The sequence below is a fragment of the Pristis pectinata genome, chromosome 6, assembly GCF_009764475.1.
Source record: "Pristis pectinata isolate sPriPec2 chromosome 6, sPriPec2.1.pri, whole genome shotgun sequence".
Classification (NCBI taxonomy): Eukaryota; Metazoa; Chordata; class Chondrichthyes; order Rhinopristiformes; family Pristidae; genus Pristis; species Pristis pectinata.
In genome coordinates, this window is record NC_067410.1 from 41,483,804 (window position 1) to 41,499,221 (window position 15,418).

Below are 15,418 nucleotides of genomic sequence, written 5' to 3' on the forward strand. Positions count from 1 at the left end.
GCGACCATTTTGGGGCAGACGTTTTGAGAGGGGCTGCTGTCTCGTCAAAGTGCTGCTGATTGTCTGAGTGTGGGCTTTGGTAAATACCAGGCTTCACTGAGGAGGGCGAGCAACACTAAGGTAAGGTGAGGATAGGTTCTTATTCTTTTTTTCTGTCTCTTTATTTTCCCTCAAAGCTTTTTTGTCACGACAGGTGAGCTCAGACCCGTGTCATGTTCCTCCTGCGCAATGTGGGAACGCAGGGAGGCTGCCAGTGTCCCTGATGACTATGTGTGCAGCTGCAGCTCCTGTCAGACTGCATGACGCCACTGGAGCTGCACTTGGATTTACTTTGGAGCATCCGCGATGCTGAGAAAGTTGTGGACAGCACGTTTAGTGAGTTGGTCAGACCGCAGTTTAAGGGTATCGGGAAAGATAGGGAATGGATGACCAACAGGCAGAATAGTAGCAGGTAGGTAATGCAGGAGACCCCTGTGGTCATCTCCCTCCAAATATACCACTTTGGATACTGCTGGGGGAGATGGCTCATCAAGTGAAGGCAGCAGTAGCCTGGATCATGGAACCGTGAGTGGCTCTGCTATGCAGGAGGGCAGGAAAAAGAGTGGCAGAGCAATAGTGGTAGGGAATTCAATGGTAAGGGGAGTAGACAGGAGCTTCTGTGGCTGCAAATGGGACTCCCGGTTGGTGTGTTGCCTCCTGGGGGCAAGGGTCAGAGATGTCTCAGAGCGGCTACAGGGCATTCTGGAAGGGGAAGATGAACAGCCAGTTGTCGTGGTGCATGTAGGTACCAACGATATAGGAAAAAAGCAGGATGAGGTCCTACAAGCCGAATTTAGGGAACTAGGAGATAGATTAAAAAGTAGGACCTCAAAGGTTATCTCAGGATTACTACCTGTACCACGTGCTAATCAGAGTAGGAATAGCAGCAGAGTTAGGATGAATATGTGGCTTCAGCAGTGGTGCAGGAGGGAGGGTTTTAGATTCCTGGGGCAATGGAACTGGTTCTGGGGCAAGTGGAACCAGTACAAACCAGACAGTCTACACCTGGACAGGACTGGGATCAATGTCCTGGGGGATTGTTTGCTAGTTCTGTTGGGGAGGGTTTAAACTAACATGGCAGAGGAATGGGAAGACAGAGGGAAGCAAAGCAGAGAACAAAGCAAAAGTTAGAAAAAAGAAGAGTAAGAGTGGAATACGGAAAAGTCAAATGCAAAGGACACAAAGGTTACTAGATTCTAAAAGGATAATGAGATAAGGGCACTTTATCTGAATGCCTGTAGTATTCGAAATGAACTTGTGACACAAGTCAGTACAAAAGGGTATGATTTAGTGGCCATTGCAGAAACATGGTTGCAGGGTGGAGATGTGTGGGAATTAAATATCCAAGGGTATCAGGTAATGTGGAAGGATAGGCAGGAAGGTAAGGGAGGTAAGGTAGCACTCAATTAAGAATGAGATCAGGGCAATAGTGAGAGACGATATAAGATCTAGGGAGCAGAATGTTGAGTCCATCTGGGTAGAGATTTGGAACAGTAAAGGAAAAAATCACTGGTGGGAGTTATCTATAGGCCACCGAATAATAACATTACAGTGACGCAGATAATAAACCAAGAAATATTTGATGCATGTAAGAATGGAACGGCAGTTGTCATGGGGAACTTTAACTTCCACATAGATTGGGCGAATCAAGTTGGTCGAGGCAATCTTAAGGAAGACTTTATAGAATGCATCAGTCATAACTTTCTTGAACAGCATGTTTGTGAACCTACAAGGGAAAATGCTATCTTAGATCTGGTCCTGTGCAATGAGACACGTAAAATTAACAATCTCGTAGTTAGGGATCTTCTTGGAAAGAGTGATCACAGTATGATTGACTTTCTCGTACAAATGGAGGGTGCAATTGTTCGATCTAAAACCAGTGTATTATGCCTAACCAAGGGAGACTACAATGGGATGAGGGAGGAGTTGGTGAGTATAGACTGGGAACACAGGCTATATGGTGGGGCAGTTGAGGAACAGTGGAAGACTTTTAAAGAGATTTTTCACAGTGCTCAACAAAGTATATTCCAGTTAAAAGAAAGGACAGTAAGCTGGGGGGGGGGGGGGGGGTGTGTGTGGGGGGAGAGCCAGCCTTGGATAACTAAGGAAATAAATGAAGGCATCAAGCTAAAAGTTCATGCATACAAAGTCACCAAGAGTAGTGGAAAACTGGAAGATTAGGAAAACTTTAAAAAGCAGTAAAGAACCACTAAGCAAGCAATAAGAAAAGGGAAGATAGATTATGAAAGGAAACTAGCGCAAAATATAAAAACAGGTAGTAAAAGTTTTTATAATTAAATATAGTGGAAAAGGGTGACGAAAGTGAACGTGGGTCCCTTGGAAGATGAGAAGGGGGAATTAATATTGGGTAATGTGGAAATGGCCGAGACCTTGAACGACTATTTTGTGTTGGTCTTTATGGTGGAGGACATGTCTAACATGCCAAAGAGAGATGTTATGGACGTGATGGGAGGTGAAGACCTCGATACAATCACTGTCACTAATCTTAAAGAGGTAGTGATGAGCAAACTTATGGGTCTAAAGCTAGACAAGCCCCCTGGTCCTGATGAGATGCATCCCAGGATACTGAAAGAAATGGCGGAAGTTATAGTAGAGGTATTTGTGATAATTTGCTAAAATTCTCTGGGCTCTGGGCAGGTTCCGGCAGATTGGAAAACAGCGAATGTCATGCCACTGTTTAAAAAAGGATGTAGGCAAAAGGAAGGTAACTATAGGCCAGTTAGCTTAACGTCTGTAGTCGGGAAAATGCTTGAAGCCATCATTAAGGAAGAAATAGCGAGACATCTGGATAGAAGTGGTTCCATCAGGCAGGCACAGCATGAATTCAGGAAGGGCAGGCCCTATTTGACAAACTTACTGGAGTTCTTTGAGGATATAATAAGTGCAGCGGATAGAGTGGAGCAGGTGGATGTTATATACTTGGATTTCCAGAAGGCATTCGATAAGGTGCCGCATAAAAGACTTATCCATAAGATAAGGATGCATGGAGTTGTGGGTAATACAATAGCATGGTTAGTGGATTGGTTAACCAATAGAAGGCAGAGAGTTGAGATAAATGGTTGGCAATCAGTGATGAGTGGGGTGCTGCAGGGGTCAGTGCTGGGCCTGCAAATGTACATGATATACATTAACGATTTGGAAGAGGGGACCGAGTGTAGCATATCTAAGTTTGCTGATGACACTAAGTTGAGTGGAAAAGCAAGTTGTGCAGAGGATATGGAGAGTCTGCAGAGAGATGTAGATAGGTTAAGTGAGTGGGCAAGGGTCTGGCAGATGGAGTACGATGTTGGTGAATGCAAGGTCATCCACTTTGGAAGGAAAAGTAGAAGATCAGATTATTATTTAAATGGTGAAAGGTTGCAGCATGCTGTTGTGCAGAGGGACTTGGGAGTGCTTGTGCATAAATCGCAAAAGGTTGGTTTGCAGGTGCAACAGGTTATCAAGAAGGCAAATAGAATGTTGGCCATTGCTAGAGGGATTAAATTTAAGAGCAGGGAGGTCATGCTGCAACTGTACAGGGTACTGGTGAGGCCTCACCTGGAGTACTTTGTGCAATTCTGTTCTCCTTACTTGAGGAAGGATATACTGTCTTTGGAAGCAGTGCAGAGGAGGTTCACCAGGTTGATTCTGGAGATGCGGGGGTTAGCATATGAGGAGAGATTGAGTAGCCTGGGACTATACTCGCTGGAATTCAGAAGAAAGATCTTATAGAAACATATAAAATTATGAAAGGGATAGATAAACTATAGGCAGGAAGGTTGTTTCCAGTGGTAGGTGAGTCTAGAACTAGCCTCAAGATTCAGGGGAATAGATTTCGGACAGAGATGAGGAGAAACTGCTTTTCCCAGAGAGTAGTAAATCTGTGGAATTCTCTGCCTAGGGAAGCAGTAGAGGCTACCTCATTAAATATAGTTAAGATCCAATTAGATAGATTTTCGCATAGTAGAATTAAGGGTTATCGGAAAAAGGCAGGTGGGTGGATCTGAGTCTACGGCCAGATCAGCCATGATCATATTGAATGGCAAAGCAGGCTCAGCAGGCCAAATGTCCTATTCCTGCTCCTATTTATTATGTTTTTTATGTATGTACGAGGCATAATAAGCACAAATAATTATTTCCTGAGTCCCCTTGACTGGAAACAGAACAGACATCATACAGAGTGTACAATAAATATTCTTTGATGGATATACTGGGCATGAAAATGTATGGTGATCTGCCCGAAATATAAAGATGGTTGCTATGTTCTTTCTGTACTAGGAAAGAGGTTACCCATTATGTTGTTCTTTGTAAGTAATTATGCTGAGGCATGTCAGATCATTGATTACTAATTCATAATTAAGTCAGCTCCAACTATTGGATACAGGGGAGAAAGTATCACACTGTAGAGTTTTCCATGGAGAGCAGTTATTTTTAACTCCTTCAGAGGAAAAAAATGGTTAAGATGATAATTAATGATGATAATAAAGATGATAATAATGGAAGCCCATTCCCAGAACATATCTGTTTGTACAGCAAGATGCTTTACACCAAGATACTGCCAGCAAATATATAATTTTCCATGATGGGTGCAATCTCAGCTGGACGTTTCACAGTCTTGGGATCCAACAGTGTCAGTGGGATGTATAAACTGCTCTTATTAATTAGAATTTTTTTGTTACACCCTGACCTTTCATGAAGCAAGCTTATAGTGGCCAGTAGGCTTAGAGAAGGTGATGATATTACACAATATGTAAAGAAGGCCTTGAAAAAGTTCTCATGGATTTTGTTGTGTTTGGTCCATGTTGTAAAATGATGTGACCTTAAACTTTTGACCTCATTGTATGGGAATGTTAATATGGGGTTAAGTTATCTGACTTGTCCCCATCACAAAGTTAACTATTCTGGTTACTTAGTAAAAAAAGTAATTGTTTACCAATTTTTTTTTAATTCTTAAGAAAACTGGTGAAACCAATGCATTTGTGCCAGATCTGGGTGAGATTTACATATGTACACCTGAGTCCCACTGTACAACCCAACCATCACATAATCCCATCCATCTTAACAAATAAGAAGTCTTCCATTGCCTATTTCTCCCTGGGTTTTCTGATAAAAGATTCTGAATTTTTTTTTCCTGGCTTGCCACCAGATGTATTGTGGATGTCTTGAATACCTAAGTTTTCATTCCACATTTTAAATCTTCTTCAGCAACTTATGAAGGAAATAGAATTTGATAGTCTCTATTTACTTTAAAAAATCATTACTCTCACCCCTAATCATGTACTTAATAAACAAATTTTAAAAATATTTATTGCTGTAGTATCGACAATTCATTTAATCATTCAGTTAGGTTGTAGGTTTCTCTTGTGGTTGGAATATAGCTACTGGGTGTTTGAGCCGACATCAGTGGGTCTAAATATGACAGTTCCTACATAGCCCCAAGCTCCCAATGATCCACCAGATCTTTCTCTTCCTTCCCTCACCTCTCTCCTCACCACCGCTCCTCACCTTCTGACCTCATATCCCACCCCCAGGCCCCCCACTACACTTACTACTTCCTCCTCCCCTCTTTCCCCTGAGATCCCCCTTACTCTCACCTCACCCCTTCCTCTCACCTCACCCCTTCCCGTCAGCTTACCTCCCCCTCTCCCATTATCCTCGTCCCCCTCCTCTGACCCTCATCCTTGCTCCAGCTCCAACCCCTGCAAGGTCTTTACCATCCCCCTGACCTCCCCCTCTATATGATGCTGAGCAGTCAGTTTTCAGCAAAGGCCTCACCTTTGTACCCCTGTTCCCACACCTCAACGAGTTCTGGGCCCACCATGATGTGGAGCTCTTGTTCCAATGTCTCCACCTCCCTGCCTACTGCTTTGGCAATAAATTCTCATCCCCCATAGATGACCTTTTCTCACTTCTCCAATAGTCCTTCCTCTTGGACACCCCTTTGGGCCTTTTACCCTCTCTCAACCTTTTCATCTCCAATTACTGCTATGACATCAACCATCTCGACCTCTCCACTCCCCTGGCCCACCCCAATCTCACCCTCTTCGAACACGCAGTCCTCCATTCACTTCGCACCAATTGTAAACTGGACATCAAACCCTCAGATAAGGGCGGTGCCGTTGTTGTTTGGCTGACTGACCTCTATCTTGCAGCGGCCAGACCACAGCTCTCAGATACCTCCTCTTATCAACCCCTGAACGATGACCCCACTGACAAACACCAGGCCATCATCTCCTGCACTGTCACAGATCTCATTACGTCAGGAGATCTCTCCTCCACAGCCTCTTACCTGATAGTGGCTCAATCGTGCACTTCCTGCTTCTATCACTTACCCAAGATCCACAAACAGGACTGTTCTGGAAGGCCCATTGTTTCTGCCTGCTCTTGCCCACCGAACTTATCTCCTCATCCATCGTATCTCCTCATATCCTTATTCTTTATGTGAATCACTGTTTTGTTTTAAGAGAACTTCTGGAAAGTGCACTGCGATGTTTCATTATGTCAGAGTGCTACACAAATTCAAGTTGTTACTGCAACAAGAATGGAAGACATTCCCTGCAAAAATAGGTCAGCTTCCACCAGCTCCAGATGTGACTAAATATTTGTGGAGCTTATAATAGAGAGGTAAATGGATATATTCATTATCTGAAAAAGACTGGTATCTCTACCTCCTAAATATGCAAACGGAGTTGAGATACTTGCAAAATCCAGGTTATGTCAGCAGAGTTCCGATCAATATTTTAAATATTCAAGATCCTAATGAATAAACCATGCATGCTTTCTCAACATTGGCCTCACAGATGTCAAGTAGGCAAGTCAATATCTGGAAAAGATGAGATGATTTAACATTTTGGGTTTGACTGTTCACCAGGTTCTTTTTCTCCACCAGACTATATCACTAAGCATTTCTGTCTTCAAAGGATCTATGCAATTCTGGAAATAAAAATGAATAGAAAATTGAAACTCACCTCAAGAACTGGAGGGTATAGGTTTAAGGTGAGGGGGAAAGATTTAGTAGGAACTTGAGGGGCAACTTTTTTTACACAAAGGGTGCTGTGTATGTCAAATGAGCTGCCACAGGATGTGGTTGAGGCAGATACAATAACGATTTTTAGAGGACATTTAGATAGGTACATGGACAGGAATGGTTCAGAAGAATATGGACCAAATGCTGACAAATGGGACTAGCTTGGTCAGCATAAACCAGTTGGGATGAAGCGCCAGTTTCCATGCTGTATGACTCTATGACCTGCCACTAGCCCTTAACTGTTCTGTACTGCCCTTTAATGATTCAACACCATTTCAGATCAATCATCTTCCTTCAAAACATTTGAGGTGCAGCAGTCAATCCCATCCTGGGTCTTCAGAATAATAGGGATCATGACATTACCACTGACCATTTCTACAGGCATCACACATTAAAAAAGCTGTTTTAATGATAGGTAAAGGCTGTTCCTTGGTATTGGTATTGGTATTGGTACTGGTTTATTATTGTCACTTGTACCGAGGTACAGTGAAAAGCTTGTCTTACAAACCAATCATACAGGTCAATTCATTACACAGTGCAGTTAGATTGAGTTAGTACAGAGTGCGTTGATGTAGTATAGGTAAAAACAATAACAGTACAGAGTAAAGTGTCACAGCTACAGAGAAAGTGCAGTGCAATAAGGTGCAAGGTCACAACAAGGTAGATCGTGAGGTCATAGTCCATCTCATTGTATAAGTGAACTGTTCAATAGCCTTATCACTGTGGGGTAGAAGCTGTCCTTTAGTCTGGTGGTATGTGCCTTCAGGCTCCTGTATCTTCTACCTGATGGAAGAGGAGAGAAGAGAGAATGTCCCAGGTGGGTGGGGTCCTTGATTATGCTGGCTGCTTCACTTGGAATCACTTCCACTCTAGTTCTATGCGTTCTGCAGTGGCCAATGAGTGACCTGCAGATTCTGACACAAGTGGGGCAGAATGTGCTTTACAGGGCAGGTAGGTGAATCATTTTGGAGGTAGTGTGCTCCTTCTACCATTTACATGGCTTCAGTGTGTTATTGATGTATTTTAAGATCTTCAAGGTTGTCAATACCAGTCCAAATGTTCCTCCTTCATATTAAGCTCCAATGGGCCAGGGAGTCCAACAAGTTGGTGGGAATGTTTTAGTTTTCCACTGAGGCACCAAGAATATTCTTGAGTCATTTCTTCTCTCCGTGTGGGAATCTTGCTGTGACAGAGACTGAAATAGTGTGTCTGTTTTGGGAGTCTGTATCACGCAAGTAATTGATGTAACCTATCCATCAGAGTCAACTGAGCGTAAATAATGCCTCAGTGTTAGGAATATTGGCCTTCAAGAAGATGTTGACGTTGGTGCACTAAAGATAGTCGCAGCTATGCTGTTACCTCTATCCAGTTCAAACTGCAATAGAACACTCCAGTTAGCAACCTGTGTGTCCAATTAGTGTGAGCTGCTGCATCTTTTCATCAGTTTCTGATCTCATGATTTGTCCCCTCAATTCACTGTGAGAAATGGTAAATGAGGACTACTATCAGTTCAGGCTTATTTTTAATGACCAGATAGCTTTTATGCAACACCAGCTTAAACACTTAGATTTGAATTTTGATTAGTTCCTTCTGGATATGGGAATGACAGCATGGAATAGCATATGATTTATCACAACTGTGTAGGTTTCCATTTGCACTCTCGGATGAAAGAAGTGTGCCAGGTTAAATGTGCTAGATTGCAGGGTGATGGAAATTTATTGTTTTACCTTAAAAATACTGGAAAACAAAACACCACCTGATAAAAAGTTAAATGCAGTTTTGCTTAATTTCTTTTAGAAGTGCTACAAAAGCGCAGCCATTATAATATACATATTTAAAAAAGCATGATTACTCTTGGACTAATGAGAGTTTCAAAGGTAACTTGAATGATGGAGGTATCAATGGATCTTGTAAGCATCTTGTGTAATTGCATTTGTGGACAGACAGAAATATTGCAGCACATTCCCCTTATTAAGTTGCATTAAGGAAATTGAGTGTGGTCTGTGGCAGGAATGGATTTTTCTGTTGTGCACTCTCATGCTTGCGCAGGTAAAGTTAGCACTCTTCTTTCAAGGGAATAATGAAATACATTGAGAAAGTTCCAAATTGCATCACTCCTGTGCTGTGCCAGAACCAGAATCAGATTTATTATTACTGATATATGATGTGAAATTTGTTGTTTGGCAGCAGCAGTACAGTGCAAAGACATAAAAACCTATAAATTACAAAAATAAATAAATAGTACAAGAAAGAAAAGGAATAATGAGGTAGTGTTCATGGGTTCATGGATTATTCAGAAGTCTGATGGTGGAAGGGATAAAGCTGTTCTTGAATCATTGAATTTGGGCCTTCAGGCTTCTGTACCTCCTCCCTGATGGTAGTAATGAGAAGAGGGCATGTCCTGGATGGTGAGGGTCCTTAATGATGGATGCCACCTTCTTGAGGCACACCTCTTGAAGATGTCCTCAATGGTGGAGAGGATAGTACCCATGATGGAACTGGCTGAGCCTATAATCCTCTGCAGCCTCTTGTGATCCTGCACATTGGAGGATTCATACCAAGCTGTGATGCAACCTGTCAGAATGCTCTCCACCGTACATCTATAGAAATTTGTGAGAGTCTTTGGTGACATACCAAATCTCCTCAAACTTCTAATGAAGTAGAACCACTGGCATGCCTTCTTCATGATTGTATCAATGTGTTAGGCCCAGGATAAATCTTCTGAGATGTTGACGCCCAGGACCTTGAAGCTGCTCACCCTTTCCACCACTGACTCCTCAATGACGACTGGTGTGTGTTTTCCCAACTTCCACTTCCTGAATTCCACAATCAGTTGCTGATGATGAGTATGAGGTGGTTGTTGTTGCAACACCACTCAACCAGTGGATCTATCCCACTCCTGTACGCCTCCTCGTTGCCATCTGAGATTCTACCAACAACAGTGGTGTCATCGGCAAATTTATAGATGGCGTTTGAGCTGTGCTTAGCCACACCATCAAGAGTGTAGAGAAAGCAGAGCAGTGGGCTAAGCACACACACATCCTTGAGGTGCACCTGATAGTCAGCGAGGAGGAGATGTTATAATCTAGGTGCTCCAAAGCAGAATGGAAAGCCAGTGAGATTGTGTCTGCTGTAGATCTGTGTGGCAGTAGGCAAATTGCAGCGGGTCCAGGTCCTTGCTCAGGCAGGAGTTAATTCTAGCCTTAACCAGGCCCTCGAAACACTTCATTACAGTTGATGTGAGTGCTACTGGATGATAGTCATAGAGACAGCTCACCCTGCTCTTATTAGACATTGGAATGATTGCTGCCCTTTTGAAGCAGGTGGGAACCTCAGACCGCAGCAGTGAGAGGTTGAAGATAAAGATGTTCCAAATAATACTATTGTGTGCCAAGACAAAAACAATCCTCCAACAACATTATTTCTTAACAAGTTATCTGGGACTAGAGTGGTGGTTAGTGGGGGGTGGGGTTGTGGTGCGATGGTGGAAGGCAGGAAGAAAGTTGAAAGTTCTGTATAGCTGCGTTTCAGACAAACATCAACTCTGATTAAAGACATTTCTTGTTTCTGAGGCACAGGGTTATGGGTTCAAGACTGACTTTAGAGAGTTGAGAATAAAATCCAAACTGATCCTCCAGTACAATGCTCAGGGAGTGATGCAATATCTGATGTGTTGCCTTTTTGAAATGATGTCAACCACTTGCCCCATCAGGTGAATTTAAATACCATGACTGAGTCCAAAAAAAAGCAGATTTCTCCCTTGTTTCATGACCAATATTTAACCTTCAACCATGTTTGTGAGATCTTGCTGTATGTTAATTGGCTAACTGTTGCTACATTATAACAGTGTCTACAATTTAGAAAAGTTCTGAATTGCTGTTTGGGATATCCTTAGGTTATGGAAAGTGCAATATAAGTGCAAGTTCTTTTGTTATAGATACTGATTTCTAATACTCATTTAATCTCTCTTCCATTACTAGGCAAAGGTGGATCAAACAACAGCTGCAAAACCTGTGATAAAACAAGCAACTGCACCACAACGAGCTGCTAACTTAGCAGGTACGTTCACTGGCACCAGGACCTTAGTTAAAGCACCTCACTTTTGGTCAGAAGAGAACATCCTCAGATAAAGTCAAAAAATTATATTCATAATGGAGAAACAGAGAAGTGTAATAAGAACAAGAAATGCAGGTCAGGCAGCATCTGACTTAATGTTTCAGGTCAGGGACCCTTTGCCAGAATTGGAAAAGTGAGGAAACAAATTATTTTAATTGAACAGGGGTTGAGGGAGAGAGGGATAGGACAAAGGGAATATTTCTGATCGAGTGAGGCCAAGGTTGCAATGGTAATGTGCTATTTGCAAAGCAGTATGTTTGACAGGTTACTGAAAGCAATTAGAGAGAAAACGAAGAGAGGGACATGTAAAAGTGCAAGTTATAACGGTGACAGAGATCTGAAACAAAAAGGAGACTATTGGAAATGCCCAGCATATCAGGTAATGTCTGTAGCAGAGAAAAACTGAGTTAATATTTCAGATGGCTATGCAATACTTAGATCTGGCAAATTTTCTTCACTGATCAAGAATTAGCAACATAGAGTCAGATTTTGTTCCTGCTCCAGAAGTATAATTGCACAATCATATTTTAAAATATCTTTTCCCCAAATGTTGCTAATGATATAGGCTGAAATCAACAAAAGTGGGACAATTGCATCTTGGTGGAGCAGTGAGACAAACAGTGGGCCAAAGAGATTAAAAAATTAAGAGTAAGTTCTCTGCAACAAACTGAGCAGCAATCTTCTTCGACAGCCCCTTGGGGTCAGGGACAACTTGCTTTCACTCCAGTTCTGTGTGTTCTGAGGTGGATAGTGAGGCCAATGTGAGACTCCCAGACTCTGCTACAGGAGGTAGAGGAAGTGGGTGGCTGGGTGGCTATTTTAGGTGGTCATGAGCTCCTTTCCCCATTTACTCTTCTGCATTATTCTTGAATTATTCTCAATGCCATCTTGTGCCCCTTCTCCATTTTGAATGCTCATGGGCCATGGATTCCCACAAATTGGTGGGGATGTTGCATTTTGCAAAGAGGCTGAGAACATCCTTCAATAGTTATTTCTGTTTATCTAGTAATCTCTTGATGGAACTGGAGTGGACTGCCTCTCTTGGGAGTCATGTCAGGCATGCATATGATGTGGCTTGCTCATTTGGCAGGTCTGAATATAATTAACACCTCAATGTTGGTCTGGAAGTGGATATTGATTATCAGTGTATTTGATGGATTTTGTGGAGACAGCGTCAGTGGTATCTGTCCAATGCTTTTAGGTGTCTCCAATGGTAGTCCATCCTTCAGAAATGTGCAGAGAGAGAGGATTGTTGCTATCCAATCGATGATGAGCTTATTAACTGTCTTGAGGTTTTGATATTAAAAGATTTTTCCTTGGAATCCTGAAGGCAATGGTGAATATGATCATCAATGTCTCCCTTCACTGAGTGGTCTCCCCAAGATATCGGAAGTGGCCCATGTTTGCCAGCATCTCTGTGGACTTTACAGACATGGGGCTGGTCTTGTGCAATCGGGGCAGGTTGATCGAGAATTATTGATTCACAGATGTTTAATTCTCTTGTATGCTGCAGTAAGTGGGCTGGTGATGACTTGGAGCTCAGCCTCCAAACATGCACTGATACAAGTGTTACCTGCATATTCAACTCGATGACTGAGATCGATTCTATAGTGAAAGTAATGTAGGTTGATGAGTTTCCCATTTATCCTGTGGATTAGCTGTACTATAGCTGGAAAATGTGGTGCAGTATTCTGGTAAGAAAGACTGAGGAAAGTGTTGCCATGTTAACAAAGCCTTGCTTGATACCAGTCTGCAGTGAAATTGGGATTGATGTAGATCTGTTGACCAAGAACATGGCTTGCCTTCCATCAGGTGGTACACGTGGGATGGAGTCAAATGAATGTAGACAGGCAAATTTTCAAAAGTTAAGGCGCAGTCCCTCTCAATTAATGGTGCCACAGGCATCTGTGAGATCAAAACATGCTATGTGGTTGATGCTACTTCTGCATTTCTCCTGGAGTTATTGTAAAGTGAAGGTCATGTCCGCTGTACCTCCAGATGGGCAGGATCCACACAGTGATTCAAGAGAGCAGGGAGACCTCTATGCAGTTATTGCATTGGAACAATTATCACACTATTAAAAGATGCTTGTGCTGTTAATTATACAATTTGGCTTTCCTTCACAGATTTAATGTGTAATTACTGTGGATATTCATGGAGTAGCAAAAATTGCCCAGTAGTTTTTGACAATTTGCAATTTAAGGGGTTTCCTTTTACTCACAACAAGTTGAAGTTTGATTTATGTGATCAAAATAGTGTGCTTTGTTCAGAAAATTATTTATTCAACAAAATTTTAATACAAGAAGACGAAGGGTAGCAACAAATCCAAAAGTTGGGGGAGGGTACATAGGCTAAAACAGCGAGTAGGTCTGCTTGGGATTCCCCTTGTATATGCTCAGAAATGGGGGACATAATAAAAAATTGAATTTGAAATTGATGGCAAGGGAGAAAATATGAAGTAAGAGATGATGGCAGATGTTTATGAAATAGCTGGGGCTGGCCTATTCTTGGGATATAAGTCCTGAGGAAGTGGTGTTAAAAATTTGTTAATTTATTAGGCCAATGGAAACAACAAAGAGATATTTTTAAAATGAGGGAACAGGCTAAAATCTGGCTTAAAGAATTCAAAGCCAGTAAGTGTGGGCTGAAAGATCTTTGATTAGAACTTCATTCATTTAGTGCTGTTTTTTTGCCATGTGACACTGATAAGTATCCACTGTTTCCTGAGTGGAACGTGTTTGTGCCTTTTTAGGTCAAGGCACACATTCCAGGTATTCAGCTGGGTACCTAAGACTGGGAACTCACATGTTTCCAATGACTCAAATTTTCAAGTTGCAATCCTATCGTTTGACTCCTCATGGAGTGCAGTTTTTGACCATTGCTAGTAGAAATTCAATTACTTTGTTGCAAATCATGCCTGTGAATGGGTAGTTACAACCCAATCTTATTTTCACAGCACTACTTGTCCTGCAGCAGCGTCATATATAGAGAATAATAATGTTAGAAACAAAGTGCTGAATATGCTCAGCAGGTTAAGCAGCATCCGTGGAGAGAGAAAATGCGTGAATATTTCAGTTCAGTGAACTGTATTCAGAACTTAAAAGATCTGCAAATTTTTTTCTTTGCTTTTTGATTACTGAATTTTCTAATTTGTGCAATCTGCTATGAAGTACTCTGCAGCTTAACTGCCCATTCTGAAATCTGTTTCTGTTGACAAAGACTTCCACAAAGCTCCACCACATGACAGCAGCTTGAAAATTACTGACAATGGATCCTCATGTTGTGGTCCCACTGGCTACACTTTTTGAGTGGGAGCTTCACACCAATTGTTGCAGATAGCATGAGCAAGCTCGGGCATCCCAAGGGAAGAGGCATAAAAATATTGATGTTTGTACTCCCTGTTCCCATAGAACCAACAGGGACCCATCATCTTTGACCGCTGTGAGGAGCAATATCTCCACAGGCAGTGAATTTTCCAAGACAAGACAAGACATCTTTATTAGTCACATGTACATTGAAACACACAGTGAAATACATCTTTTGCGTAGAGTGTTCTGGGGGCAGCCCCCAATCGTCGCCATGCTTCCGGCGCCAACGTAGCATGCCCACAACTTCCTAACCCGTACATCTTTGGAATGTGGGAGGAAACTGGAGCACCCGGAGGGAACCCTTGCAGTCACGGGGAGAACTCCTTAGAGATGGTGGCCAGAATTGAACCTGACCTGGAGTACTGCGTGCAGTTCTGGTCTCCTTACTTGAGGAAAGAGATACTGGCTTTGGAGAGGGTGCAGAGGAGGTTCACCAAGTTGATTCTGGAGATGAGGGGGTTAGCCTATGAGGAGAGATTGAGTCGCCTGGGACTATACTCGCTGGAATTCAGACGAATGAGAGGGGATCCTATAGGACATATAAAATTATTAAAGGGATAGATAAGATAGAGGCAGGAAGGTTGTTTCCACTGGTAGGTGAGACAAGAACTAGGGGACATAGCCTTAAGATTTGGGGAATAGATTTAGGATGGAGATGAGGAGGAACTGCTTTTCCCAGAGAATAGTGAATCTGTGGAATTCTCTGCCCAGGGAAGCAGTAGAGGCTACCTCATTAAATATATTTAAGGCACAGTTAAGATAGATTTTTGCATAGTAGGGAAATTAAGGGTTATGGCGAAAAGGCAGGTACGTGGATCAGAGTCCACAGCCACCCGGGTCATCACACATATTTGTGACCTTCTGCAGT

At 42.3% G+C, this 15,418-nt stretch overlaps 1 protein-coding gene across 4 annotated transcripts in view; it reads left to right on the forward strand.

The window, feature by feature from the left end:
* Positions 1 to 15,418, forward strand: part of LOC127571451 (protein bassoon-like) — a 389,147-nt gene that overhangs the window by 246,574 nt on the left and 127,155 nt on the right. For all 4 annotated transcript variants that reach the window (XM_052017819.1, XM_052017816.1, XM_052017817.1 and 1 more), the window contains exon 8: positions 11,047 to 11,125. In XM_052017819.1, coding sequence (XP_051873779.1) covers positions 11,047 to 11,125 — 79 coding nt within the window. The remainder of the gene's footprint in view (positions 1 to 11,046; positions 11,126 to 15,418) is intronic.